This window comes from Diceros bicornis, chromosome 6 (assembly GCF_020826845.1).
Source record: "Diceros bicornis minor isolate mBicDic1 chromosome 6, mDicBic1.mat.cur, whole genome shotgun sequence".
NCBI classification, from domain to species: Eukaryota; Metazoa; Chordata; class Mammalia; order Perissodactyla; family Rhinocerotidae; genus Diceros; species Diceros bicornis.
Window position 1 is genome coordinate 83,986,537 of NC_080745.1, and position 25,989 is coordinate 84,012,525.

The 25,989-nt window shown below is 44.8% G+C and overlaps 1 protein-coding gene across 17 annotated transcripts in view; it reads right to left on the reverse strand.

Moving 5' to 3' along the window:
* Positions 1-1,760: 1,760 nt before the first annotated feature.
* FGFR2 (fibroblast growth factor receptor 2) overlaps positions 1,761-25,989 on the reverse strand; it is a 105,207-nt gene continuing 80,978 nt past the window's right edge. For 16 of the 17 annotated variants that reach the window (XM_058544148.1, XM_058544146.1, XM_058544143.1 and 13 more), the window contains 8 exons: positions 24,288-24,409; positions 21,914-22,024; positions 20,051-20,241; positions 10,821-10,943; positions 10,170-10,240; positions 8,120-8,257; positions 6,419-6,524; positions 1,761-3,433 (listed from right to left, as the gene is read on the reverse strand). In XM_058544148.1, coding sequence (XP_058400131.1) covers positions 3,281-3,433; positions 6,419-6,524; positions 8,120-8,257; positions 10,170-10,240; positions 10,821-10,943; positions 20,051-20,241; positions 21,914-22,024; positions 24,288-24,409 — 1,015 coding nt within the window. In that variant the 3' untranslated portion in view covers positions 1,761-3,280. Of the gene's footprint in view, positions 3,526-6,418; positions 6,525-8,119; positions 8,258-10,169; positions 10,241-10,820; positions 10,944-20,050; positions 20,242-21,913; positions 22,025-24,287; positions 24,410-25,989 lie in introns of all 17 variants that reach the window. The other variant, XM_058544139.1, reaches the window with a different exon arrangement.

The following is a 25,989-nucleotide window of genomic DNA, read 5'->3' on the forward strand; positions in this document are numbered from 1 at the left end:
AATCTGCAATAGCAGTGATCTCTGTACCCTGCCCTTCTAGGGCCTCAATTATACGGTACAAGCCAGCAGCCCAACTTCTTGTCTCCAGAATGGTGGTGTGGTCCTCAATCCACAGCTGTTCAAGTCTGTCTGATGTTTTACTGGTAATTGCACATTTTAGTTTTCTGTGTGTGGGATCAAGGAACTTCCCAAAAGATCTATGAAGGGAAGCTCTGCAGATGCAGGAGCTGAGTAGTGGATAAGGGCGCCCTGTCCCAAGGGAATCCACTGAGCTCTTCTGAAAGCCCTACTTCTCCACCCTGCTCCTCTATCCTCCCCATCCTGCCTAAGCCACCACCAGTTGGACTTTCTATGGTAGCCTCTTGAATATGTCCTTCCCACTGGGAGATAGCAGGGCCAGGCACTACCCCTTCCCCACCAAGATGCCTGAGACTCTTAGTTCTTTGCAAATGAACTGATCTCACATCTCAATGACAGTCACACTGTGGTCCAACTAATTCCCATTGCTTTCCTTAGGTCTAGGAGAGAAAGGCCAAAAGACCCAGGACTCCTATCAAGCCCTGCCTCTGTCTAATTGGGGCAGGTCTCAAAAGAGAAGTATTTCCTGTCTTTCTCACGGATCGTATACCGCCTTCTTTCCCTTGATGACAAATCTCTCTCTCCAAATAATTCTAAAACTAAAAGGGCCAAAAACTAGTATAGGATTATAACCTACATTGTCTACTAAAAAGCCATAAACTGCCCCTTTAGTCTCCAAAGTATAGAACATGCACCATTGATCTTCACAGGGAAGAACCAGCATGGATCTGGAGCCCCAGCAAGTCCTTCCTCCAGCCTGGCCAAGGGGATCGCACGGGTTAAAATGCCCTGAGGGCTGCAGCATCATCATCCTGTACGTTTAGGATTGAAGGCTGCTTTCACATATCTTATTTTCCTAAATCCCATTATTTTGTGGGATTATAACCTTGCTCTACTGATAAGAAACGGTAGCACAAGAGGTTGACAAATGCAGAACAGGACTGCAGGCCACTCTCTTGATGCCTGGTGAGACTCCTGCTCTACCACTCAAGGCCTCAAACACAACCGAGACCAACGACGGCGCTTTTTAACCCATGGCCACATAAGGTTCTGACAGCATGGCTGAGGTTCAGGAGAAGTCAGGCTATTTCATCTCCCTTTCCTGGCGTGGAGGCTGGCAAACAGATCTAATGAAACCTTAAGAGTCAGAGATTTGCACTTGCTAACAGGCGAAACACAATTTCCCTCTCCAGATTGTTGGTGGCATGGAAATAAGTAAAATTATTTTAAAATGTGTTCATGTTGTCTTTTTGAAATTTTGAAGCAAATTCTACTCTCTGTACATCACAAGGAAGCCAGCCTAAAAGGCTTCAAGGTCCCCAGATCTTCTGAACATCTCCCCTCTCAGTACCTCCCATCCTTAGAACACCTCCTCGTTTGCAAAGCCCTCGCCCATGTCATTCCTCATCATTTGCTCCTCTGGGAGCAGCTGGGGCCCAGAAAGGAACACAGAGTCCCCGGGGACCCCAAGAAGCACCTGAGCCAGGGCTTGAACAAACCTCTTCTGATTTTCTATTGGATCGACCTGTCCCAGGTACTGCTGGTCCCGGCCAACCCCTCTGGCAAGTCACCTGTTTGTAGCAAACAACGAACCTTCCCAGCTCTGCCTTTTGTGCAATCCCACCAAACAGCACTGAGTCAACACCTCGAAGTACAGGAAACCATTTGGTAAGACACGAGGATTAAAAAGATAAGCTGCATGACATTTATTTTGTCTTGTTAACATTAATATCTGTAGAAACATTTTTATTGTCAGTATAAAAATTAACAGGTTTTATTAAATACTTTCTCCAATTTCGTAACACGTAAAATCAGTGTAATCTGCATTCATGTTGCATGGCTATAAGAAAGTGAGTAGGTGTTTTGAAAGCAAAACACAATACTTTAAAACAGAACGAACAACATGACGATATTCTGTCTGACATTGGTATTAGGCCAGATCTGTTGGTGAGGTCCTGCCAGAATTAGACGGAAGCAATCCCTAAAAAGATGGAAGGATCCCCACAACTATCAGCAGAACGACTCAGTGTTTCAATTTTCTATGATGAGACGTGAAGATCCTAAAAGGCTTCTCCACTGCCAATGAATCTGGAAGCCATTATCAAAATTCAGTGAAGAGAATACAGGCTAATCTGATTAATGTTCAACTCAGGGGCAGAAGGCCAGCTGCCAGAGAGAAGTACATTCTGCTATCCTCTCAACTAAGGTCCATCCTCAAGGAACGGATTAAGGCATCTTTTTTAAGAGGACGCTGGTACCATTTGTCTTGAGAAGTCCTGTTCAACCTTACAGGGGCCCAACGACAGAGCTGCATACCCAAACAAACACCTTCTTATTAATGGGTTCTTTTAATATGGGCATTTAGATGGTTTAAGAACAATTATCTGACAGCAGAGTTTAAACACAAATAAATCAAAATTTCACTTTCCGCAAATTAGTCACATCCTGTAAATATTTCTTTTCAAAGGATCTGATAACTAGTTAAGTCCAAGCAATCGATTAACTAGTCTGATGCGCTGCCTGCATAGAAATGCCACTTAAATTACAAAAAAACACTATAAATGATTAATTGTTTTGTATATTACCAATTCATTAATAAATTAATGTTATACCATTTTCCCTGAAAGCAAAAGTACTTTTCCACCTCTGCTTGGTGAAAATTAAGAAATTCTGTGTAAGAACAGCATTTAGCAAATAGCTATTAAAAAAACAGAGACCAATTTTCTAGGTGCATTGAGACATCCATTTAAAATCAATACAAAAAATAATTCCTTGTAAATATATAATATATATTTATACATAATTTGAATATATTTACATACATCCAGCACCTATGTACTGCAATTGTGCTCCGTAAGTGTGTGCTGACATATATTTTCTCCAATTATTACAAAATTCACAAGGAAGGCAGAACATATGTTTGCCTTGAGTCCGGCTGGTCCACAGCCAGTACCCACATTGGGTCATGGGCTCGTGGGGGCCCATGGCAGTTCATTGCCCCAGAAACATTCTTCTTCTCCTGGTGAAGATTACAAGTTCCAACTGTATAAATTCTTTACATGTGTGCCGATTACTTTTCCAATTATTTACTCCTCTGATCCATATATACAAGCGGAGACAAGCTCCTGGAGGCATGGCCTCCTTGCTCAGTGTAGCTAGGTTCCTGGTGCTGTCCTATTTGGGGACAGGCAGACAAGCTCATTCATGTTTTAACACTGCCGTTTATGTGTGGATACTGAGGAAGGCATGGGTCGTAACACAAGAAAACAGAATCATCTCCTGAAGAACATGAACTCCTTGTGTCAGGGTAACTAGGAGAATACTGTTCGAGAGGCTGACTGAGGTCCAAGTATTCCTGAAAGAAGGGAAGAGAGACGTTTTATTTCATCTTGGGTCAGGATAACAAGGTGAATACGGTTCGAGAGGCTGACTGAGGTCCAAGTATTCCTGAAAGAAGGGAAGAGAAGACTTTTATTTCAAACGCAGGCTCTGGAGATGTTGATTTTGGAGTTGGGACAGCCCGGGGGCACCCCTTGAAGGTTCAGAGACCCAAGCCCACCCTGGCTCCCACAAAGACCTCCTTGAGATTCCAACTCTATTAACTCGAGGCTACCCTTAACTTTTCTTTCACAACCCATCACAAATGATTGGCAGGTAGGGAGTGCTAAAACCTAGCTGGACTGTAGGCGCTGGGTGGTCAACTCCGCTTGCACAAATGACCTGCTTGCTCTGTGCCTCCTCGCTGGAGCACACAGTTTAAATCGAGCCCCAGCAAAATGAAAAAATGTAACATGTTGTGGATTCTCAGGCCCCCTTTAAATAGGTGAGACCACGAATATTTATTTTACGAATGACATTTTACTATTGTAGTTTCTAGGATAATTTAAGGGGAATATGTCTTCATTCAGCGGGTAATTTCACAGATGTGATTCATTACTCTCAGAAGCTCTCCGAGTTGAAAATGTAAACAGGTTCAAAAAAGGCTTGGATATGCCCGTGTATCTTAAACCTATAACGGGCTGTTAAAAAAAAGTTTAGGAAAATAGAGGTTAAGTTTCAAAGTTTTAAAGGTTTGAAATTCAAAAATGGCTCTTCTGCTTCCTAAAGCATCCATTAGTGTTGCTGTCGGAGAAGAGATGGCCCAACATCCATTTCCTCTGACTTATGACAGGGCGAGAGCCCACTGCCTATTCTTGTATGTCCCAGGAGCTAAGAATGGTGTTTAACATTTTTCAATGGTTGAAAAAAATCAAAAGAAGAAAAATATCTCATGGCATTAAAATTATATAAAATTCACATAAAATGGAAATTTTAGGGTCCATCAAGTTTTATCCAGAACACAGACACATTCATTTACATATTGTCTGTGGCTGCTTTCTCGTCTCAAAGGCAAAGTGGAGTTGTGACAGAAACCGTACAGCCCAAAAAGCTAAAAATATTTACTGAGTGGCCCTTTACGGAAAAGGTTTGCAGACCTCTGCTCTGAAACTATGAAAAGATCTCTAAACTGGGGGACTTCTGGGTCTCACTGCCTCGACTGAGCTGCCACGTTGGGGTGGCTCTGCTCACACACCCAGAAGCCAACAACTATTCTATGACACGTGGTTTTGCTGAGAGGGGCCAAAAAGTGCAGACCACAGCACAACCAGCCTCAGCGCTATCAGAAAAGAGCCCACAGAATGTTGGCAACCATACGATTTAAAAGACAAAAAAAAAAACCAACCCACTATAATTTATCACCAGGGTTGGCAAGAGAAAGAGTCCCTCTCTGAGAATGGGGGATGTGTCAGTTCCAACAACATCAGCATTAACCGCACAACTGGAAACAAACACGCCCACCACATCAAAAGAGAACTTTTTGCTTACAATGATAAAAATGAAATTTTGTCCTAAATGGAACCATTTTTCTCGAGCATATGGTAATGATTTTCAGAAGGAAAGAAACTTCGATTTTTATATCCGTTCGACAACATGGCATTCTGCTTTTTTATTTTAGGATACTAGATGTAAATTTCAGTCTGAACGGGCCCACTTTAAATGTAAATATATAAATAAATAGCATTGAGCATGGACATAGGATCGTTAAAACGGGACTTTAGTGCTTTTCCTAAATGAAGCTATAAATGTTTGGATCTGATAGGGAAAAAGTAGGGATATCAGTGGATTCCAAGTCTAGGGTTAAAAGAACTTATACTGGAAACAACAATTTTGGCAGGAGAAGAAAGTTGTTTTTTTTTTCCCCTTAAACTGTTCCTTTCCTTTCAACTTCTGAAGGTCAGCTGTATTCATTTAAATGCAATCTTTCCCTTTATCAGCCACAGTCAGACACACAAGATAATGTTGCTGGCTTAAGGCTTCATATCACAACATTTGATTATCTTTTTAAAAAAATCACTCTAAAACTATTAAATGCATTATTTAAAAATAAATGCATTATTTTCCCTCTAGAATATCTGGGTGTTTTTAACCTTTTTTGGTGTTGTTAAGACAACTGTGGGGTTTTTTTTTTCCTGTTTGAAGGCACACTGCTCTGTAGCTTCATTAAACATCTCAATTCACTCACTAACAATTTCTCTCTCTCACGGGTTTTTTCTGGCCTTGATGGGTTTATCATCTTTCCCGCTCAGATCATACTCTTTCCACGACCACAGAGACCACTCTATCTGCACGCGAAAGCGAATTCGGACAGTGAGCGACAGAAGAGTGCTTCTTTTGTTGGTGTAGATTATAAATATTTTATGGAAAATAAATATTTCAATGAAAGGTACAGGCTTTCACTTAAAAATCGTGTAAGTCATTCATTATAGGAAACTGTATGTTTACAGACACATAGATGGAGACCACAAGCCACACGCCATTACCAGACAGGGTCATGTAGGGCTGTGTCATGTGTTATTAGAAGCTAGAATCGCAGAACTTCATGGCATCTGATCCACCTCATGGGCCACAGGACACCAGCAGCTCTCACACTGTACCAGGGCACGGAGTCCCACCAGCACTAAAACCCACGCTCCTTCCCAGGCAAACCCAAACGCTGCAGCTGGACAATTCTTTCCTCTCCCCACACACACACACACACACACCCTGGACCCACCACTGAAAAGCCACAGGGAGGGGTGGCCTCAAGTAGGGCCCCCAGTCTTTGGTTTCCTAAGTCAGAACTCGCAAAATATAGTTCTGAGAAAAATCAAGATTTGGGAGGAACACATAGTTTAACTCTGTCTGACCCCTGTGGAAAAATGATCAATTGTACCACAGACTCCAGCAAGGGAGACTGCATTTAGAAAGCCGCGCTGGTCTCCCGAGCAAGGACCGCAAGCTTTGGGACGGAGGTTCCTACCTCATTGGTTGTGAGAGTGAGAATTCGGTCCAAGTCTTCCACCAACTGCTTGAACGTCGGTCTCTGGGAGGGCACTGCATGCCAACAGTCCCTCATCATCATGTACCTGGAAGAAATGGGTTTCCCTGGTGAGTTAATTTCCTAAGCACTAGGTACACGGCTACTAGCCAGTGTTAATAGGCAATATGGAGATCCATCCTAAATTACGAAAATGTATCACAGCTTTCCAAGCAACTAAATTAGGAGGTGGTTATTCATTTTCCCAGAAGATTGACTGCTTGGTTCCTCTGAAAGGCACTTTGATTTACAAAAACATCACTTTACCCAAAATGTTTTAGGAAGGTAGCTACACCATCAGGAAAGACACTTCTATATGCTTTCACTGCTGGCTTCTGGCAGCCCTGCAGCAGTGTCACATCACAGTGGTACCCCTCTTTCACGGCACTTCTGGATGTTGCAGGAAGAGCCACACAGCAGCAGGCGGGTCTCCAGTCTTCCCTCCCCACACGCCCCTGCCGGGACCAGAGCAGCTCTACTTTTACCTGCCTGACACTTTGGGTTTTGTTCCAACTATTCTACTGGACAAAGGTTCCTCAGTTTAAAAAAATGAAGTTTGAAAACCACAACTTTAAGGTAAGGTTTTTATGAATTAATCTGCCACCCTGGGCTGCACATTAACTTCCTGATTAACTCTTGGAGAGGCCCAGGTTCCCAGGCCTTATCTTGATTATGGGTTTTGACAGACCCTCTGTATTAGAAAAAGCAATAGGAATGACAGGAGCACAATAAATGCCTTTATATAATAGACTATAAAATGTGGCCATTCATCAGATGTCCACTGTACAGCAAAAAGCACTCATGGGATTACTGATATAAAATCCCCATGAAGCGACACACAATAGACCGTAGTCTCTGGGACAATCACGCTTCTTAGTTAATTCTGGGGGGCTGGGAGGAGAGACTCCTTTTCAAAGCACTGATCTTACTGCACAAACGCATGTCACAAACATAACATAATTCCACTTAAAGTGTGAGGTTGGTTTTTCTAGAAACCAGCTCAAGGTTTTATAGGCAGATCTGGTGCTCTAAGGATGGCACTCGGACAAATTTTTAATCTCTGGGTAAACTATAGGTAACCAGACACTAGATCATTTACTCTGAGGAAACGTGGTCGAGGTCAATCTAGGATAGCAATTTTCAATGGTCGCAAAGATGCTGCAGAAGCACCCACCCTTCACACACTGTCCTGGGGCCAAGCACAGCCAGTGAGGAAAGGCTGTGTCAGTTCTTTAATCCTACCCTCTGCGAGGGCAGCCCCCTGGTTTTCTAGCTTGTGTATGGAAGGCCAGAGGTGTCTTCCTGTCACTCTGAGAAGACAAGAGCAAGGCCCAGCACAGTGGCCCAAGAAGACCACCCCACTCGCTCTGTGAAGTCAGGAGCCCTAGGCCGGGCAGCCTGACACCCTCTGTGATTTAAAGCCCATTCCATACACCTCAGAATGATGTTCCCTCATTTGGACAGTCATGGCTGTCAGTGTAGCTATCTATCTCAGTTCTGGGATTGAGCCCAGAAAGCTTCAGCAATCCTTCTTCTTAGAGCACGTTTAGAAAATCAGGGGCCTCAGAAAACCGAAATAAGTCAGGAAAAGGGTTACTGGCATGGTGGGTCCACCACGGCATCAGGAGAGACAATGGCCCTTACAGTTCGTTGGTGCAGTTTGCCGGCTTGTCCATCCTGTGTCCTTCCTTAAGCAGCTTAAAAAGTTCCTCCACGGGAATCCCTGGGTAAGGCGAGCCCCCTAACGTGAAGATCTCCCACATCAACACCCCGAAGGACCAGCTGCAAAGAAGGGAGAAAACAACAGCATCACTAACCGATCTGAATCCAGAAACCTAAACAGATCCAGTTAAGAAAATAAACACCCACTCACTTCTACGTTCAAAGACAAATGACCTGAGGCCTCCTGCAGGTCATCCTACATGCCCTTCCCGCCCCAAGGAGCATCCCCAAATGATGACGAAGTGGGGATGTCCCGATGGAATCTTCTATCAACAGACAAAAAGGTAAACCATCATTACTCTTTTCTTCTCTTTGGTGGAGATTTGGGGTTGTTGTTTTTTCCATCACTCTCAAATAAAGTTATTCGTCTTAAATGCAGTATTAGCAACGTGAAGATCTCAACTCCTAAGCTTCAAGGCTCTTTATGCTCCTGTCTGACTCGTCCACCGGCCTACAGGCCTGAGCTGGGGCTGTGACCTACCAGTATGGACAGTGGACAGAATAAGGCCAGAAAGCTAACTCTGCAAGGTACTGGCTCCCCAATGCGGCCAGTGGAGCATCTGAGGGCACAAAAGGTGCACGACTTACTAAGGTCATCAGGCCATTGAGCACTGGGCTGGAATCAGCATGGAGGAATCCTGTGCCCCAGATGAGTTTCATACAACAGAAACTGAAAGCTTCTCACAGGGTACAATTTATGCCTGACCTCACAGAGACCCACAGGTGGACTTTCTGAGCCTCGTTCAGGAGACTCACAATTCTTGGGATAATTAAGCAGAGAATCCTGCATTTACCTATGTCATTGTGGCTTTGGAAATACACCCTTACTGACTCTATTAGGGTGAGTTTCAGAAATGAAACTGTCCCCAGTTTTGTGTGGAGGAAAGGCAGCAGCACTCACAGGAAGTTTGCTCGCTGCAAAAATGGGACTCAATGCCTTCCTTCTAGGACTGCCGAAGAGGACTGCTGTGACAGCACAGAACCAATGCCCACCCCAGAAATCCTCCTGCTCACGCAAATAAAAATAGCTCAACTGGGGCCAGCCCAGTGATGTAGTGATTAAGTTCGTGCACTCTGCTTTGGCATCCCGGGGTTCACAGGTTCGGATCCTGGGCACGGAACTACACACACTGCTATGAAGCCATGCTGTGGCGGCGTCCCATATACAAAATAGAGGAAGATGGGCACAGATGTTAGCTCAGGGACAATCTTCCTCAGCAAGAAAAAAAATAGCTCGATTTTTTTTTTTTTACTTTTTATTTTAGAATAAATATAGACTCACGGGAACTTGCAAAAACAGTACAGAGAGAGCCTCTGTACCTTTCACCCAGCTTCCCACAATGGTAACATCTTTCAACCAAATTTCTAAACCTAAAATTCCAAAACACCAGTTGAAGCTTGACCCTGAGAGTATTTTTAAGTGTATCATATTAGAAATATTACATAGTTTTCACTATGTTTCTGTAATGTTATCAAGGATGCTAAGACAAGATCAGAATCTTTTCAAAAGATCAACAGAGTGAGCAGGCCCCAAGATCATGTAAGCAGATGGTGTCCTACTCAGCCTCCCCTAGAAGGACAAACCTGGGATGGGGGAGATAGCAGAAACCACCCTCCAAAAGGAAAAGTTTCAGGATTCCTATTTTAAGGGAGCACAGAACATGCCAACAGCTTGGCACATCAGATAGTAGCTTTGTAGTTGTACGTCGTGAATAAGTTCAAGAGGGGGACTTCCGCTCTGGCAGGAGGCGGCTCGAGGTTCCACCTCCCATGCGCTTTGAAGCCAGGCAGATTAGTAACAGAGCATTGGTTACCAGCCTACCATAAAATCCGTCCTTTCTAAGGTCGGCTCCTGCACCGTCTATGAATGTGTGAAATGCAGCAGGCACCAAAGAATGAAGAAAGGCGAAGAACATCCAATACTATTGCAACTCAACCCAACGGAGAAGCCAGAGAAAAGGGAGTTACTTACACATCACTCTGATGGGTGTACACTCGATCAAAAAGAGCTTCTGGAGCCATCCACTTGACGGGAAGTCGCCCCTGTAGGTATGGAAGAAATGCAAAAACCAATATATTAAAACCAGTTTACTTTAGCAGGCTCAACAGGGCTGTGCTCTGCTTATTTTAAGAGCTGACACTCATGGTTTTCACTGGTCAGTCATTAGAGCAGAAATAAGCTCCAACAGGGACTACACATAATGTGTGAGAGGCACAGATACGGGCACATTAATAAAACATTGTTTCCTTGGATTCTCATTATCATCCATCTCCCTAGCACACAGACACACCCTGACCAACTTTTAGGCAAAAACTAACCCAGAAACTCCCAAGCTCTAATCCTTGCTAGGAAAGTTCTTGACAAAGAGTTTTATAAAGATCCTAGAGGCTGCTGATTATTCTATATAAGACTATTTCACATTTACTAAAAGTATCTTAAATATAGCCTAAATTTGCTTATTGAGAAGTTTGTACGGAATAAGGCAAAAGAATAGGAATGAAAGGTAGAGGAATGAGCCCTCATCAGTGCTTCTAGCTCTGAGCAGCTATCATCTTTCTTCTGGAACATTCCACACCACCCCACACCACCCCTCTTCCCGCGATATCACTGCCATAGACTTACATTTGTGGTCTTTTTGTAATAGTCTATATTGTTGATATCTCTGGCCAGTCCAAAGTCTGCTATTTTCATCACATTGTTTTCTGTTACCAAAACATTTCTGGCTGCTAAATCTCGATGAATACACTGAAATAGAGAAAGAACGCATTTCAAAATGCTTCAAGAATAAAAAGGAAACATACTGCTTACAACGCAGTCAGAAAATACATCTTAAGTCGAAAACTGGCATTTCTTTTCTAAACAAAAATACATAAAAAACCAGGGCCCCAACCATTCCACATTCTCTTTTATCTGCAGTTGACCAACACCGGCATCCTTCATACACGAGCTGTATAGATAGTCCTAAAATCTTTTATCTCAACACTTGCTCTCCTGCCCTTTACAGCCGAACTCTCAGAAGAGCTGGTTCAACTCCAGCATCACATCTTCTTCACCTCCTGGTCACTTCTCAAACACTCTAACCTATTTCCATCCCTCCCCCGCTGAAGTTTATGAAGAACCTCTTGTCAGACCCAAACAACCTCTTCCAACACCTCAATTTTTCCTCCCTGTAGTTCCGAACACTGTTGACTTCTGGCCCATTTTTGAATACTGTCCCCGCATTGAGTTCTCCCCATCTCTCCTTTTGGCTCACTCTCTCTCTCCCTCTCCCCACCCTCTCAGATTCCTTGGCTAGCTCCTCTCTTCCTCTGTCCCTCAAAATAGAGGAATTGTCCCACTGATTTTATATATTTCCATATATTCTCATGGCTCCAATTCTTAGATACATACAAAAGATCTGCAAATTCCTATCTCTATGCTGACCTGTCTCCTGGGACCCATGTCCTCATTTTCAACAGGCTATGGGACATTTCCACACTGACATCCTTTGGCTCCTCAAATTCAAGGTCTCTACTTCCCTAATTCTTACCCTCTTGGTCTCTCTCTGTCAGAGGTATACACCAGAATTTTTCACACACTCCTTCCAAGTTCTGTTGATGTCAACCCCCAAGTCCCTCTCCAACTATCCACCTGCTCTGTTCCCACTGCTTAGTGCAGGCCATCATCACTGGCCGCCCCCTCCCCGCAGATGGCCACGCCGCCTGTCTCACAGGTCTCCAGGTGTCCAAACTCAGCCCCATTGTATCTCCTACGCTTCCCACGAACTGTTTCTGAGAGAACTGGTCACGTCCTTTCCTGGCTTAGATCATGGCCAATGCCCATCTGTCCACAGTCTCAGTCCAGTCCTAGCACAACAGAAGAAGTCCAGTCCTGGCCCACAGAAGGCTCACCCTGTGTCTGCCACACACACAGGGGCTAGATGCTCAAATGCTCCCTACAGGACAGCTGGTCTGTGGTCCTAATACCAACTCTTTGGTCTTGGAAAGTTCTAGTTATTATCACTTCTGTCTTTCCTTTCTATAACTGATATGCTTTTGTAAGCTGTTCTAAGTGTTTTAGTTGCATTTTAATACAGATCTTTATCACAAGAATTTATCATGATACATGGTAATTAGTGTCCCAAATCATCGCCCCCTATTTTTGGAAGAGGTAAGGCATAACAAAGAAGCAAGGCATAAACAATCTAAGCACACGCTTTTAACAGAGGTTCCTGGCAAAGGTCACTATCACATGAAGGACGGAGCCCTAGCCATCCATCGACAAAGGTGACATGGGCTAATCTTAGAGAGCCCTTCACGAAACGGCCAATTCAAAAAGGAGAAGCCAAATGATCTCTGAAGAATAAATTAGCAATTGTTTTTTCTGCCCACCCCCAACTATTCCTTGCTTTCATACGCTCCTGTGGCCCCCTAGATGGGCTAAGAACAGAAGTGGGGAAGCAGGAAAGCCCTGTGCCTGGCCAGACTGGAAGCAGGAAATTCGACAGCTCCCAGAAGCCGCCTGGGGATCGGCCGGGGCGGGAGCCATGTTCCTGGTTTCGGAGGCCTCTTCAAATTGAACTTCCAAGCCCTGGGCCAAACTCTTCGGCAGTGTGCTCCCTGCTGACACGAGCTGTGTGTTTGGCAAGCTGTGTGGTCAGAAGAATCTGGCTTCTCATGCACTGGGCTCCGACCACACATTAGGGCTCCACTCGGACAGACACCCCGACAGCGACCTCTACCACCTTCTCGGCAAAAGCCAGACTCTAGCGCCACCCACCCCCCGCACCCCAGAGTGCCAGGAAACCCCGAAGCCCACCCTCTGGGCTGAACAAGAAGAGACTTGGAACTAATACCCAAGAAAAAGAAAATAATTAAAGTCAAGCCAAATTCCCATCATCGACAGAAATCTGAGTTGTTCTCCAGCACAGAGGGCTGACCATTTTACATGAGCAGGGCCTGGGACTGTTTGCTATTGCATTTTTTTTATAGGTGAAGGTCAATGGGTCACTAAGGGAAGGAAGACTAACATCCCTATGACACAGAGAGTGTGCTGGATGCCTCTGCACAGCTGATCGCATGAAATTCCCATGGCAACATATGAGATGGGTATTACTGTACCCACTTTACAGGCGGGGAGCAGAGGCTTGCTTTAAAAAAAAAAAAACAATAACAAAAAGCAAAAAAACCTGCTCAGGTTTAACACCCTGGAGGTTTAACTAGTTTTGGGATTTTGTAAAAAAAAGAAAAATTAGTGTACCTTGAACTAAAAATAACAAGGCTTTCAAAACTTGTGTAAGACTCAAATACCCCATTACCTAATTTTTTTTTTTGAGTTTTTATTTTTTTATTTTTATTTTTTTCCCCAAAGCCCCAGTAGATAGTTGTATGTCATAGCTGCACATCCTTCTAGTTGCTGTATGTGGGACGCGGCCTCAGCATGGCCAGAGAAGCGGTGCGTCGGTGCGCGCCTGGGATCCGAACCCGGGCCGCCAGTAGCGGACAGCAGCGGAGCGCGCACACCCAACTGCTAAGCCACGGAGCCGGCGCCCCCATTACCTAATTGTATTACTGTATACATCACGGTGTTTCTTTATTTGTGTGCCCCTCCACGCACACACCTGAAAGCTGCTGAGGACAGGCACTGCGTGTTCATCTCTACATCCCCAGCACTGACCACAGAGCCTGACCCAGCAAACATGTAGTGAGCTGAATTCACAATCACACGCCATCAGGAATGAGCCAGAGACCTCACTCAACAGCTCCTTAAGCGGCTCTCTAACAAGCTCATCACTACCCACTACGGGAACGGGGGTGGGGAGGCCAGGATCTGATCCTTTCCCTGCTTCTCCATCCATTCTCCACCCTCAGGAAGAAGCCCTCCATTTTTGGAAGCAGGTTCCTTCCAAGGGAACCATTCTTAAGATCTCCATCTACCACTTCAAACCTGTTCTATGGCCTTAATTGCAGGCGGCTGTCAGCTAGGGGCTCTGGAGCCCTGCAATGCCCTAAAGGCAACACACCAGGTCTACCCCACCCTGCCTGCCAGACACAGGGCATCTCATTGGTCCTCCCCTCAGTCCACAGAGAGGAGGGATCACCTGAGAGCAGGAGAGGCTGGGAGCGGGATGGCTGGGTGAAGAACCAAAAGGCCACATCTCGGACCAGCTACTCTGTAGACCTCTAAGTCCCCATCTCAAAAATAAGGAGAGTGACTCAGACACACTCGGGCTCAGAGCTTTCCTGGCACTGGCTAACAGTCTTCAGCATCCTTATTCATGAAGTGAGGATTTAATCACACCTACTTCAGAGCTGTTCTGAGGTTATGGCCATACCGTATGTAAGATGCTAGCCCCGCACCTGGCAGATGTTAAGCTCTCAAAAACTGACACTGATTAGTAATAAAGATAATTACTATCATCACAACACTATTAATAAGGGTATTTTCAGTCTGTCATCCTAAAAGGGATTCATTCACCCTATTTCAAAAAGTTCTTATTCTTAGTTCTCTCTCCACCACACGGAGTAGCTCCACAACAGGAAGGCTCTCAGAGCCCTCAGGGCTGGGGTGCGCTGCGGGAACCACCACCAGCTCCAGGAGCCAGATCCAACACACTGGCTTCTCTCCTCATTCTGAGCAGAATGACACACAGCTGACCACTCCCGTCTTCCTGAAGCTCCTCTGTGGCCTCTGTGAACACAGCCTGGGTTTCCTCCCATCTCTGACTGTGTCTCAGCCTCCACTGCCATTTCCTGTGCTTTTAGCCAATCTCTAGGTTTGAGAGTGTTCTTGGGGTTTGCCTCCAAGCTTCCATTTCCCCTCTTCTCTGCCTACTCCCCCTACCATGTCCTGGTCCATGGCTTGAAATTACACCTTCCTTTGCAGGCTCCCAACGTGTGGCCCCGCCCTCAGAGCTGAGCTTCAGCCTGCAGCCTCCTGCTCGACATCTGCCCTTGAATGACTCTCAGACGTGTTCAAGACGCACCTTGGATTTTCCACCAAAATCTATTTCTGCCATCCTCATCCCCCAACCTCCTCCTAAAGTCTTCCTCATTCTGGTAAACTGCACCATCATCCAATTTCTCAAGCTGGAAATTCTTGATCCTTCTTTCTCTTCTTCCTATATCTAGTCAATCCATTAACTATCCTGATAGCCAAACATCTCCGAAATCAATCTACTTCTCTAGGGTCTTGGAGCCAATCACCCCAGCCCAACCACCACTGCCTTTCCCAGGACTCAGAGCTTCCCACCAGCCACGCGGGGATCAGCAGCAAGAGTGATCTTTAGAGCACAACCTGCTCACGTTACTCCTCTCGGTGACTTCCTAACGCGTCGAGAGCGTGGTCCAGTGTCCTTGCTGGGTCTGCAGGGCCCTGAAGGAGCAGGGCTTGTCTCTCTCCAGCCACATCTCACACTCTCCTCTCCACACGCTGTTTCCCTCCCTAGAAACTCTGCACAGCTCATCCCTGTGCTCACCGCCACCTTCCCTCCCTGACCACCCGCGTCCCCACTGCTCCTCACCCACACCCCATTTCCTCCACGGCACGTGTCTCAGCTTTTCACATACTTATTTTCGTCCCCACATTTATTGTTGCTCTCCCCTGCTGTCACCCATGGTTCCTGCTCCAAGAGGTCAAAGACGATGTCTGTTCCAGCCACCTCATATGGAAGCCTGACCTAGGGTGGGAGCATCAGAATCAGGAATGCTCAGGAATGTTCATTAAAGGATTAACAAAATGACCAGGCCAGCCTCCTACCACTTTGGTATTAGCAGCAGCGCCCTGGTGAGTCCAAAAATGCTTCCCCCTCTCCCACAGAGGGAGGGCACAGAGTAACCAAGACCAGAGGGTCAGAACAGGCAGTCTGCAGACAGGCCACACTCTGCAGTGTTTTATTTAGGAAGATTTCAAAGTTACGGGAAAGGTGAACTAGTACAATGGATGTCCACGTCTGCCAGATTCACAGGTTATGCTTACTTGCTCTTTCTCTCCACACTCAACCTCCCCATACATAAATACACATGCGTGTGCACACCTTTTATGGCTAAACCATTTAAAAGTGAGTTGCAGACCTCAATGATACTTGATATCTAAATACTTGAGCATATATCACCTACCTTAACACAATACCCCAAATTTAACACTGATACAGTCATGTTATCTAACAAGGCATACCTCATTTTATTGCGCTGCTTTATTGTGCTTCACAGATATAGTGTGTTTTTTCCCACAAAATGAAGGTTTGTGGCAATCCTGCATCGAGCAAGTCTATTGGCATTATTTTTCCAAGAGCATTTCAAACTTTTTCATTATTACTATATTTGTTATGGTGACTTGTGATAAGTGACCTTTGATGTTACTGTTGTAACGGTTTGGGGCCACTACAAACCATGCCCATATAAGACAGTGAACTTAATCTATAAATGTTGTGTGTGTTCTGACTGCTCCATCAACCGGCCATTCCCCTGTCTCCCTCCCTATCCCCTGAGACACAACAATATTAAAATCAGACCAATTAATAACCCTACAATGGCCTCTAAGTGTTCAAGTGAAAGGAAGAGTCACACCTCTCTCACTTTAAATCAAAAGCCAGAAATGATTAAGCTTAGTGAGGAAGGCATGTCGAAAGCTGAGAGAGGCCAAAAGCTAGGCCTCTTGCGCCAAACCATTAGCCAAGTTGTGAAGGCAAAGGAAAAGTTCTTGAAGGAAATTAAAAGTGCTCTCCAGTCAACTCATGAACGCGAAGAAAGCAAAACAGCCTTACTGCTGATACGGAGAAAGTTTTGATGATCTGGATAGAAGAGCAAACCAAATACAACATTCCCTTAAGCCAAAGCCTAATCCAGAGCAAGGCCCTAACCCTCTTCAATTCTGTGAAGGCTGAGAGAGGTGAGGAAGCTGCAGAAGAAAAGCTGGAAGCCAGCAGAGTTTGCTTCATAATGTTTAAGGAAAGAAGCTGTCTCCACAACATAAAAGTGCAAGGTGAAGCAGCAAGTGCTGATGTAGAAGCTGCAGCAAGTTATCCAGAAGATCTAGCTAGGATAATTAATGAAGGTGGCTACACTAAACAATAGATTTTCAGTGTAGACGAAACAGCCTTATATTGGAAGAAGATGCCCTCTAGGACTTTCACAGCTAGAGAGGAGAAGTCAACGCCTGGCTCCAAAGTTTCAAAGGACAGGCTGACTCGCCTGTTAGGGGCTAATGCAGCTGGTGACTTTAAGTTGAAACCAATGCCCATTTACCATTCTGAAAATCCTAGGGCCCTTAAGAATTATGCTAAATCTACTCTGCCTGTGCTCTACAAATGGAACAACAAAGCCTGGATGACAGCACATCTGTTTACAACAGGGTTTGCTGAATATTTTAAGCCCACTGTTGAGACCTAGTGCTCAGAAATAAAAGATTCCTTTCAAAATATTATGCTCATTGACAGTGCACCTGGTCACCCAAGAGCTCTGATGGAGATGTACAGTGAGATGAATGTTGTTTTCATGCCTGATAACACAACATCCATTCTGCAGCCCATGGATCAAGGAGTAATTTCAACTTTCAAGTCTCACTATGTGAGAAATACATTTCGTAAGGCTATAGCCGCCATACATAGTGATTCCTCTGATGGATCTGGGCAAAGTAAATTGAAAACCTTATGGAAAGGATTCACCATTCTAGATGCCATTAAGAACATTCACGATTCGTGGGAAGAAGCCAAAGCACCAACATTAACAGGAGTTTGGAAGAAGTTGACTCCAACCCTCGTGGATGACTTTGAGAGGTTCAAGACTTCAGTGGAAGCAGTAACTGCAGATGTAGCAGAAACAGCAAGAGAACTAGAATTAGAAGTGGAGCCTGAAGACGTGACTGAATTGCTGCAATCTCTTGATCAAACTTAGATGAGGAGTTGCCTCTTACGTATGAGCAAAGAAAGGGGTTTCCTGAGATGGAATCTACTCTTGGGGAGGATGCTGGGGAGATTGTTGAAATGACAATAAAGGATTTAGAATATTACATAAACTCAGTTGAAAAAGCTATGGCAGAGTTGGAGAGGACTGACTCCAATTTTGAAAGAAGTTTTTATCGTTGATAAAATGCTATCAAACAGCATCGCATGCTATAGCGAAATCGCGATAGCAATTTCACAATAGGAAGAGTCAATCGATGCAGCAAACTTCATTGTTGTCTTATTTTAAGAAATTGCCACAGCCCCCCCCAACCTTCAGCAACCACCACCCTGCTCAGCAGCCAACAACATCGAGGCAAGACCCTCCACCAGCAAAAAGGTTATGACTCACTGAAGGCTCAGATGAAGGTAAGCATTTTTTAGCAATAAAGTACTTTTTAATTAAGGTATCTACATTTGTTTAGACATAATGCTGTTGCACTTAATAGACTACAGTATAGTGTAAATATAACTTTCATATGCAATGGGAAACCAGAGACTTCACGTAACTTGCTTTACTGCGATATTCGCTTTATTGTGGTAGTCTGGAACCGAACCCGCAATATCTCCGAGGTATGCCTGAATACAGTCCACATTCGAATTTCAACTGTTCACAAATGTCCTTTATTAAAGCTGTCCCCCCACCTCCCAGCCCAAACAGGACCCAGTCCAGGATCACACATGTACATTTAATTGTCCTATCTCTTAAGCCTCCTTTAATCTGGAACTGTCTCCCCAGCAGTTTTTGTCTTTTGTGACGTTGACATTTGGAAGCAATGTCTTGTCTAATGTCCCACATTCTGGATCTGATTGTTTCCTCATGCCAAAGACTTTTCCACTGGCAAACTCCCGTGTGTACGTGCACATGCCCACAGTCACAGATATCTGAAGAAGCCTTAAACTCCAGACTCTCTTGAAAATAAAAAACAAAAGAAAACAAAAAAACAGACCATGTGGCAGCTCTGGCCATGTTCCTATGTGGCCACAGACAGCAGGGCTGAGGCGAAGCTACACCCCTCACCCCTGCCCCCAAAATCCCTACACTCTGCGTGATGTGACAGGGGCTGCCTCATTCATCACGTGACTGGCATGGTCACGACCCAGCCCAGGCCCCCAGGTGACAGAGGGTCCGGGTCCATGTGTGCTAGAGGCTCTCACTTCTCTGGGGACCTGAGAATTCCTGAAGCTCCATCAAGCTCCATCACAGGCAGAAACAGGCCCCATCTCTGCCCAAGGAGGTAGGTCGACACCTCCCCCTCTCCAAGTGTGGGCTAAGGAAGGGTGCCTTGTCATTCAAAATACCCCAGAGGCCATCTGGGCACCTGTCTAACTGCTTTCAGAATAACTTAGATGCTTCGAGTTCCACTGCACAGAGCATGCTCAGAATGCTGGCGACTCACCTCAGGGGACCTGGCCAACTTCTAACCGCAGTGGTCACCCCGCCAAATGAGACAAAATAAACTCGGATAACATCCAGGACTCCACGTTACTAAAATACCCCTTCACTTGATCTTTATTCTTAGACTATTTAATGCCGTTTCAAACTCAAAACTGTAAACACAGCACTCAGTCTATGTCCAAAAACTCAATAACCACAAAACGAAACCAAACATCACCAGAATTAGAGGCAGCACTCCCTAAACCAGCTGTTCTCTACCTGGAGAACTGAATCCGGGGAGGGTCACACCCAGCGCTGTCTCAGAGAAGAGACATTTTTCTGCTCATCTCTGTAGTGTCCTTGTAGGTTTATGAGGCTGCTTCAGCTTTAAAGAGTTCGTTAAACCCTAATGTGAATAACGCAATAAATATTTTCCAGGTTGTCGAAGACATGCAAGGGCTTGATTTAGCAAATGAGCATGTCCAAACTGCCCGTTGTCTTCAAAGACATTTTCCACTTGAATCCACCCAACCAAGGAGAATGTGAAGGACTCACTTTTTGGGAGGCCAGGTACTCCATGCCTCTGGCCAACTGGTAGGTGCAGGACACCAAGTCCTTGAAGGTCATCTGCTCCTCGGGAACACGGTTAATGTCATAGGAGTACTCCATCCCAGGCGGCCTCCGGGCTCGGAGGTATTCACGGAGGTTACCTTTCGAGGCATACTCAACTATGACGTAGAGGGGGCCTATTGACGGAGAAGACAAGCTCGCTAAGTCAGTGAACCCAGGATCTCCCCTCGGCCAGCTCAATAAAGCAGTTTTACTTATCACAACCTAGTAATTTATTTTTTTACTTATTTAAACATACAGAAAATCATACACAAAAATATAACACCTACATTCTAATCTCCTCAAAATGATAACCGACACCTGCTCAAGACAGTCTCAAGTCTTTAAGAAATAAAACAGAGACACGGTGAGCATCCTTCCCCTCTCACTCCCATTCTCTCACCTATGCCCTCTTAGAAAGCAATGGCTATCACAAATTTGCTCCTTCCAGTTCCTTTTAACTATTTTACCTATATATATGTATCAACAAACAATATATTATTTTTAATCACATAAATGAATAATAAAGATAAAGCTCTGCCTCATTCTTCCCCTACATATTATCCTTGTAGAAGCCAGTTAGGCTGATAAAAATAAATCTAGATCTGAGGCCAGCCCGGTGGATTGTGGTTAAGTTCGTGTGCTCCACTTTGGTGGCCCGGGGTTTGCAGATTTGGATCCCAGGCACGGACCTACACAGTGCTCATCAAGCCATGCTGTGGCAGCATCCCACATACAAAATAGAGGAAGATGGGCACAGATGTTAGCTCAGGGCCAAGGCTCCTCACCAAAATAAATTAATAAATAAATCTAGATCATTCCTTTTATCAGCTACACATATTCTGTAATATAAATACAGCCCAGTTTATTGGGCTGTACTCGTGGGCATTTACATCGCTTCCAGGTTTGGGCCATAACAGTGTACAATGAACATTCCTGTGCACGTTTCCTTACCCACTTGTGCAATCAGTTCTCCATGGTATAGACAAGGGGTTGGCGAACTACAACCCGAGGGCCAAATTCCGCCCACTGCCTGTCTTTGTAATTAATTTTACTGGCACTAATTTTACACGGCCAGGTCCGTTCATGTCTGTATTGTCTGTGGCTGCCTTCTCACTACAACAGCAGAGATGAGCAGTTGCCACAAAGACCGTAAGGCCCACAAAACTGAAAATATTCACAATCACCCTTTACAGAACAAGTCTCCCGACTCCTGGTATAGACCTAAAAGGGAAATTGCTGAGGCAGAAACATAGGCATTTTCAAGTTTATTAATTATCATCAAACTGATTCCCAAAGGGCCAGTTAGCTACCCAATGAGAGAAGGCAGAGGTCTCTCTCCCCTAAGGAAGATGACGTATCCCTTCACACTACTTTCTCTTCCTGAAGCTATTCTTGGGAGCCCAGCCACCTGCTGCCCACAGCAGGACATGGCTCCCTCAATCCTCATTTTGTCAACCAAAACATAGGATCTTATTTTGAGAAATCCCTCTTAACACTTACAAAACAAAAACAGAAGGAGATTGCCTTTTCCAAACACCCTCCATGTTATGACCTAACCAGCAGGACCCTATAGGCCCTCATCCAAAGTCGCCCAACGCCCACCTTGCCCCAGTCCCCTAGGTATGGTTAACCAAGTCCCCTTTACGTTCATGGCCGGGAACACCCTCCCAAGGGGATTTTAAACAGAACTTTAAACATGTACTCGAGGCGCCCTAGGAGCAAGATCCAAAATCCCACCGCTTCTAAAATGATGCTAACATTGAGCTGCAGATTATTTGAATGAAAGCATTTCTTCCTCTTACTTACCATCCTGAGTACAGGCTCCGAGAAGATTTATGATATTTTTGTGTTTTCCAATCATTTTCATCATCTCCATCTCTGATACTAGATCAGAAAGGTCCTTCTCTGTGGCATCATCTATGAAGATTAGGTACATTAAAAATCAGTTCATTTCCTCTAACCTGTTGGTTGCCACTGCTAGTTGCTGAAAACTTAGTTGAAACAGCATGAAATTGAATTTTAGAACCAGAAAGGACTTTCCAAATCATCTCCCCCACTTTATCGGTGAGGGGGCAAAGGCCCAGATGGGGAATTACCTTGCTCCCTGTTAAACAGCTAATTTGGGGTCAACAGGGTCAAAAGTCAGGACTAGAACACAGGCTTCTGACGCTAAGGCCACTTCTTTTCCAGCAAACCTCACAAACGTGGGGGTGTTTGACTCTATTGGGAAATAATTCCATCCTCTGGCAGATCTAAGGTGCCTGAGAAAACCACATCAAACTTCACGGTGCCTGAAAGCAAGTCTGGGGACATCAGAGAGGAGGAGGAGGCTGGGGGCATCACATCACCACAGACTTCTCCAGAGCAAGTGTGCTAACCCCAGCCCTTGTAGCCCTTAGAGCATTCAGACCGGGCACCCTGTAACTGTGTACAAAAGTGTGTGTGCATGTGCATTTTGAGCAGGTGAAAGTCGGTGCCTTCTTTGGGCTTCTCAAAGTGGGCTGTGATTCTCATCCTAAAAAAATAAAAGTTTTATAAACTTCTGCTCTAAAATTTCAAGCAAGAATGGCTTAGGCTCTGCAAACATGGGCTTACAGTTAGCTGTGCCCCTCTTCAAGCTAATTCAAAATGGAAAAATCTGGACTTAGTAAAAAAATGAAATAAGGGCATGCATAGGAGCCATGTTGCAAAGAGCTTTTTAGCTTCACAAAAGGAAGAGCGATACAATTGACTGGAGCGGAAAACCCACACTGACGTGCTTGGAGGACTGAGCTCCTGCCGTGCGGGGAAAGGGGGCACACGTGTGAGCACACTGCTCAGGGTGTTCTCCTCCAGGCTCGGGGCCACCCTCTGGCCGTAAAAAAGGACACTGCACAAGGGCTCTGGGCTAACGTCCGTCTCCGTCCTGAGAGGGAAGGCCAGCCTGGGCATAACCAGTGATAGAACGCCCAGAGCTCCCTTTCTGCGATAAACCCAGGTAACCCGGAGCTCATAACCCAAATCCGAAGTTCTGCCGAAAGAGACTCCAAGTTCGGGCCTTCCCCACACGGCCCAGCACACCTGCCACACAGGAGAGCACCCACGGCAGGCCCAGGCCACGCAGGACACAAGCCGGAAGGCTGCCTCTGTTGGTGGAGCCGAGATGCACGGGGTGAGAGGGCACAGTCCTCCCTGGCGGCAGACTCCAAGGTGGGGAGCAGCTCAAAACACCCTACTTTTCCTTGGGAGCCATTCAGATCAATAGCTACAAAAAAATCACCATCTTTTTGACTATTTCCACCCGCGACTTCCTCTCGGGGACGAGAGGAAGTGTTAACTCCCACGAGTTCCACGAGAACTCGCGAAGTGTTAACTCCTGGAGTGCCCTCGATGTGTCAGGCACCCCACATCCCGAGAACAGACCTCTCTGCCTCGACACGTGGGAAAAACTCAGCTTGGGATGTCTTTCTGAGATCCCTACAACAGGATTTATAATGTGACCGTTTCCTATAACTCTTCTCATAAAAGAATACTGCGAGAAAAAGAAGTTAATGGTTAAAAGCTCTTTAAGCTCCCTGGACACAGGCATGAAGCAGGTTAATGTAGAAATGTTCGGATTCCCACGAACGCCACTCGATGTTTATATCTCGGGGTAATTGTTTATATGTTCCAGAAGGTTCTGCCCCAGCACCAAGCCTGGTAGGTCCCTTTTAGCTGTCTCTCCTAAACCAGTGTCATTTCTGCTTTGTTCCTTTTGCAAATGAGAAGATGTGGCCTCTTCTCCCTATGCCGCCTTGCTCCCTCCAAAAATGCCAATTTTCCTTTATTTGTGAGTCCTTTGGGTCCGGAATCCAATATACCAACACTTGTCTAAATTAATCAGTGATGTGCAACATGATACTTTCTAAGCACATACAAATATAGAGAAAACGAAGAATCACAGTCATCCCCAAGAAGTCGAAGAATAACATAGTCTAGAAGGCTTCCTAACAAAACCGGCTTTTCTTTTTTATAAGTGCACACAGCTCAAGATAAATAGTCTGTCCAAGATGCTGATTTATACTGAAAACTTCTCAACCCCCGGGTCAACTATGTGCTCTCTGACCCCCTGCCATGATAGAGTTCACATGCCACAAAAGGAACATTCTTGATAAGACTTTCCACCCTCCTCCCACCCCCACCTATCCCCCTCCCCACTCACCTTTCAACATCTTCACGGCCACAGTGACTGCTTCCTTGGGCTTCTCTTTGTCGATTCCCACTGCTTCAGCCATGACCACTTGCCCAAAGCAACCTTCCCCCAGAGGTTTGCCCAGCGTCAGCCTAAATGTGTAAACAGGGGATTAGTGCACAGCATCTGGTGAAGGGGTGTAGCGAGGGACATTCCAGAACCAAATATAAAAATCTTTCAGCGGCCTGCATAAGCATGGAGCATTTATCATATGGAACTAATGAGACGGGGTACACACGTGCTGGAGTATTTTCTTAGTGACGTCTTAGAGAATGTCAATTACTGGTGGAACAGCTATTAAATTTCACATTTGTATTCTCGATTTATTTTCTTTATGGACAGTATCCCTGCTAGTGAGGCGGTCGGCTTTCCTAAGTGCTAACAATGAGGAGCTTTTGATCTTGAGCCAATCGAATATTTGTAATTTAGAATGTCTCAAAGAAAACCTTAAAGCTGTTCTTATTTTTTGTCTCTGTTAAGAGATGTCTCTAAAATCAGTATTATTCAAATACCAATGGATTTTATGGTCACATTCCTGACCAAGTTACGCGATATAAATTGTAAAGGCATTTCAAGGAATCTCTAATTTTTGAGTAAAGGAAAACGAAAATGCTAGAAATTGGGGGGAACTTTTTTGGATGTAACAGTTTATAAAGCCTTATAACTATCCAGAATTAATAATGAAGAAACTCCAAAGTGAACATAAACTAAATTTCTAAGCCCAGGAATTCTAAGTACATCATACGAATAGTCACATATCCTCCTTGGGCATTCCAGAAACCAACAGACTGGAGAAGTCTTTGGAATACTTATGAATGTGGTTTTTTCACTTAAGCATAATACAGCAAAGAACTGAGCTGCCATTAGTACACAGTATTTATGGCACGTACACAATGGTTTGCAAAAGCTAAGCAAAGATTGTGGTCAGCATATGCTATGCTGAGGTCATTTGCTTCTATCCAGAACTAAAATTAAATTTAATATCTTGGCAGAAAATAAACATTTGCATTGGAAAAATGGTTAATTTATGTCCTATTGCCCCACTACTCCAAGCATAACAATCCTTTCTTTGTGTAACTTCTGCCTCAGATCTAATAAACTGCTTCTAAATAGCCTTCATTCATTGGAAATCTGCTCCACCTACGTTTGTGCTAAAAACACTGTTTTGAAATGCTTAGCGCTCAGATTTTCCGCACTCAGGGTACCCCCGGGTGGGAGCTAACGGTTCGGCACATACAGACTCCCACTGTTGACTGTTGACTGCGAGTGTCACAGGTGGCAAAAACTAGGGACTGAACCTGAGAGCCGCAGTTTCCTAAAATATGATCACAGCTCCCCAAGTCAGTCCTATATACATAGGAATGTGCACGTGAACCCAGCTACTTGTATAACCAAACCAGGGAGCTGGGAGGGCTCATGAGAAACACCCCCTTTCTCTCTCTACATTCTACAGGTAAAGAAACCATTCTTTGTGTTTTCTTTGGCGCCTCCCCAGTAAATGTTCAGTAAACAAGTCCTGAAAGAATGAATCAATGAATGGTCTTTTTACTATACTATACAAATGAGCTGGAAATTACTTTCATTAACACTAAGAGAATGATATCTGTACAATTATTTGGCTCTAATTTACAGTGCACATTAATAGCTCTAAATTGGCTGTTGGGAAACAAAA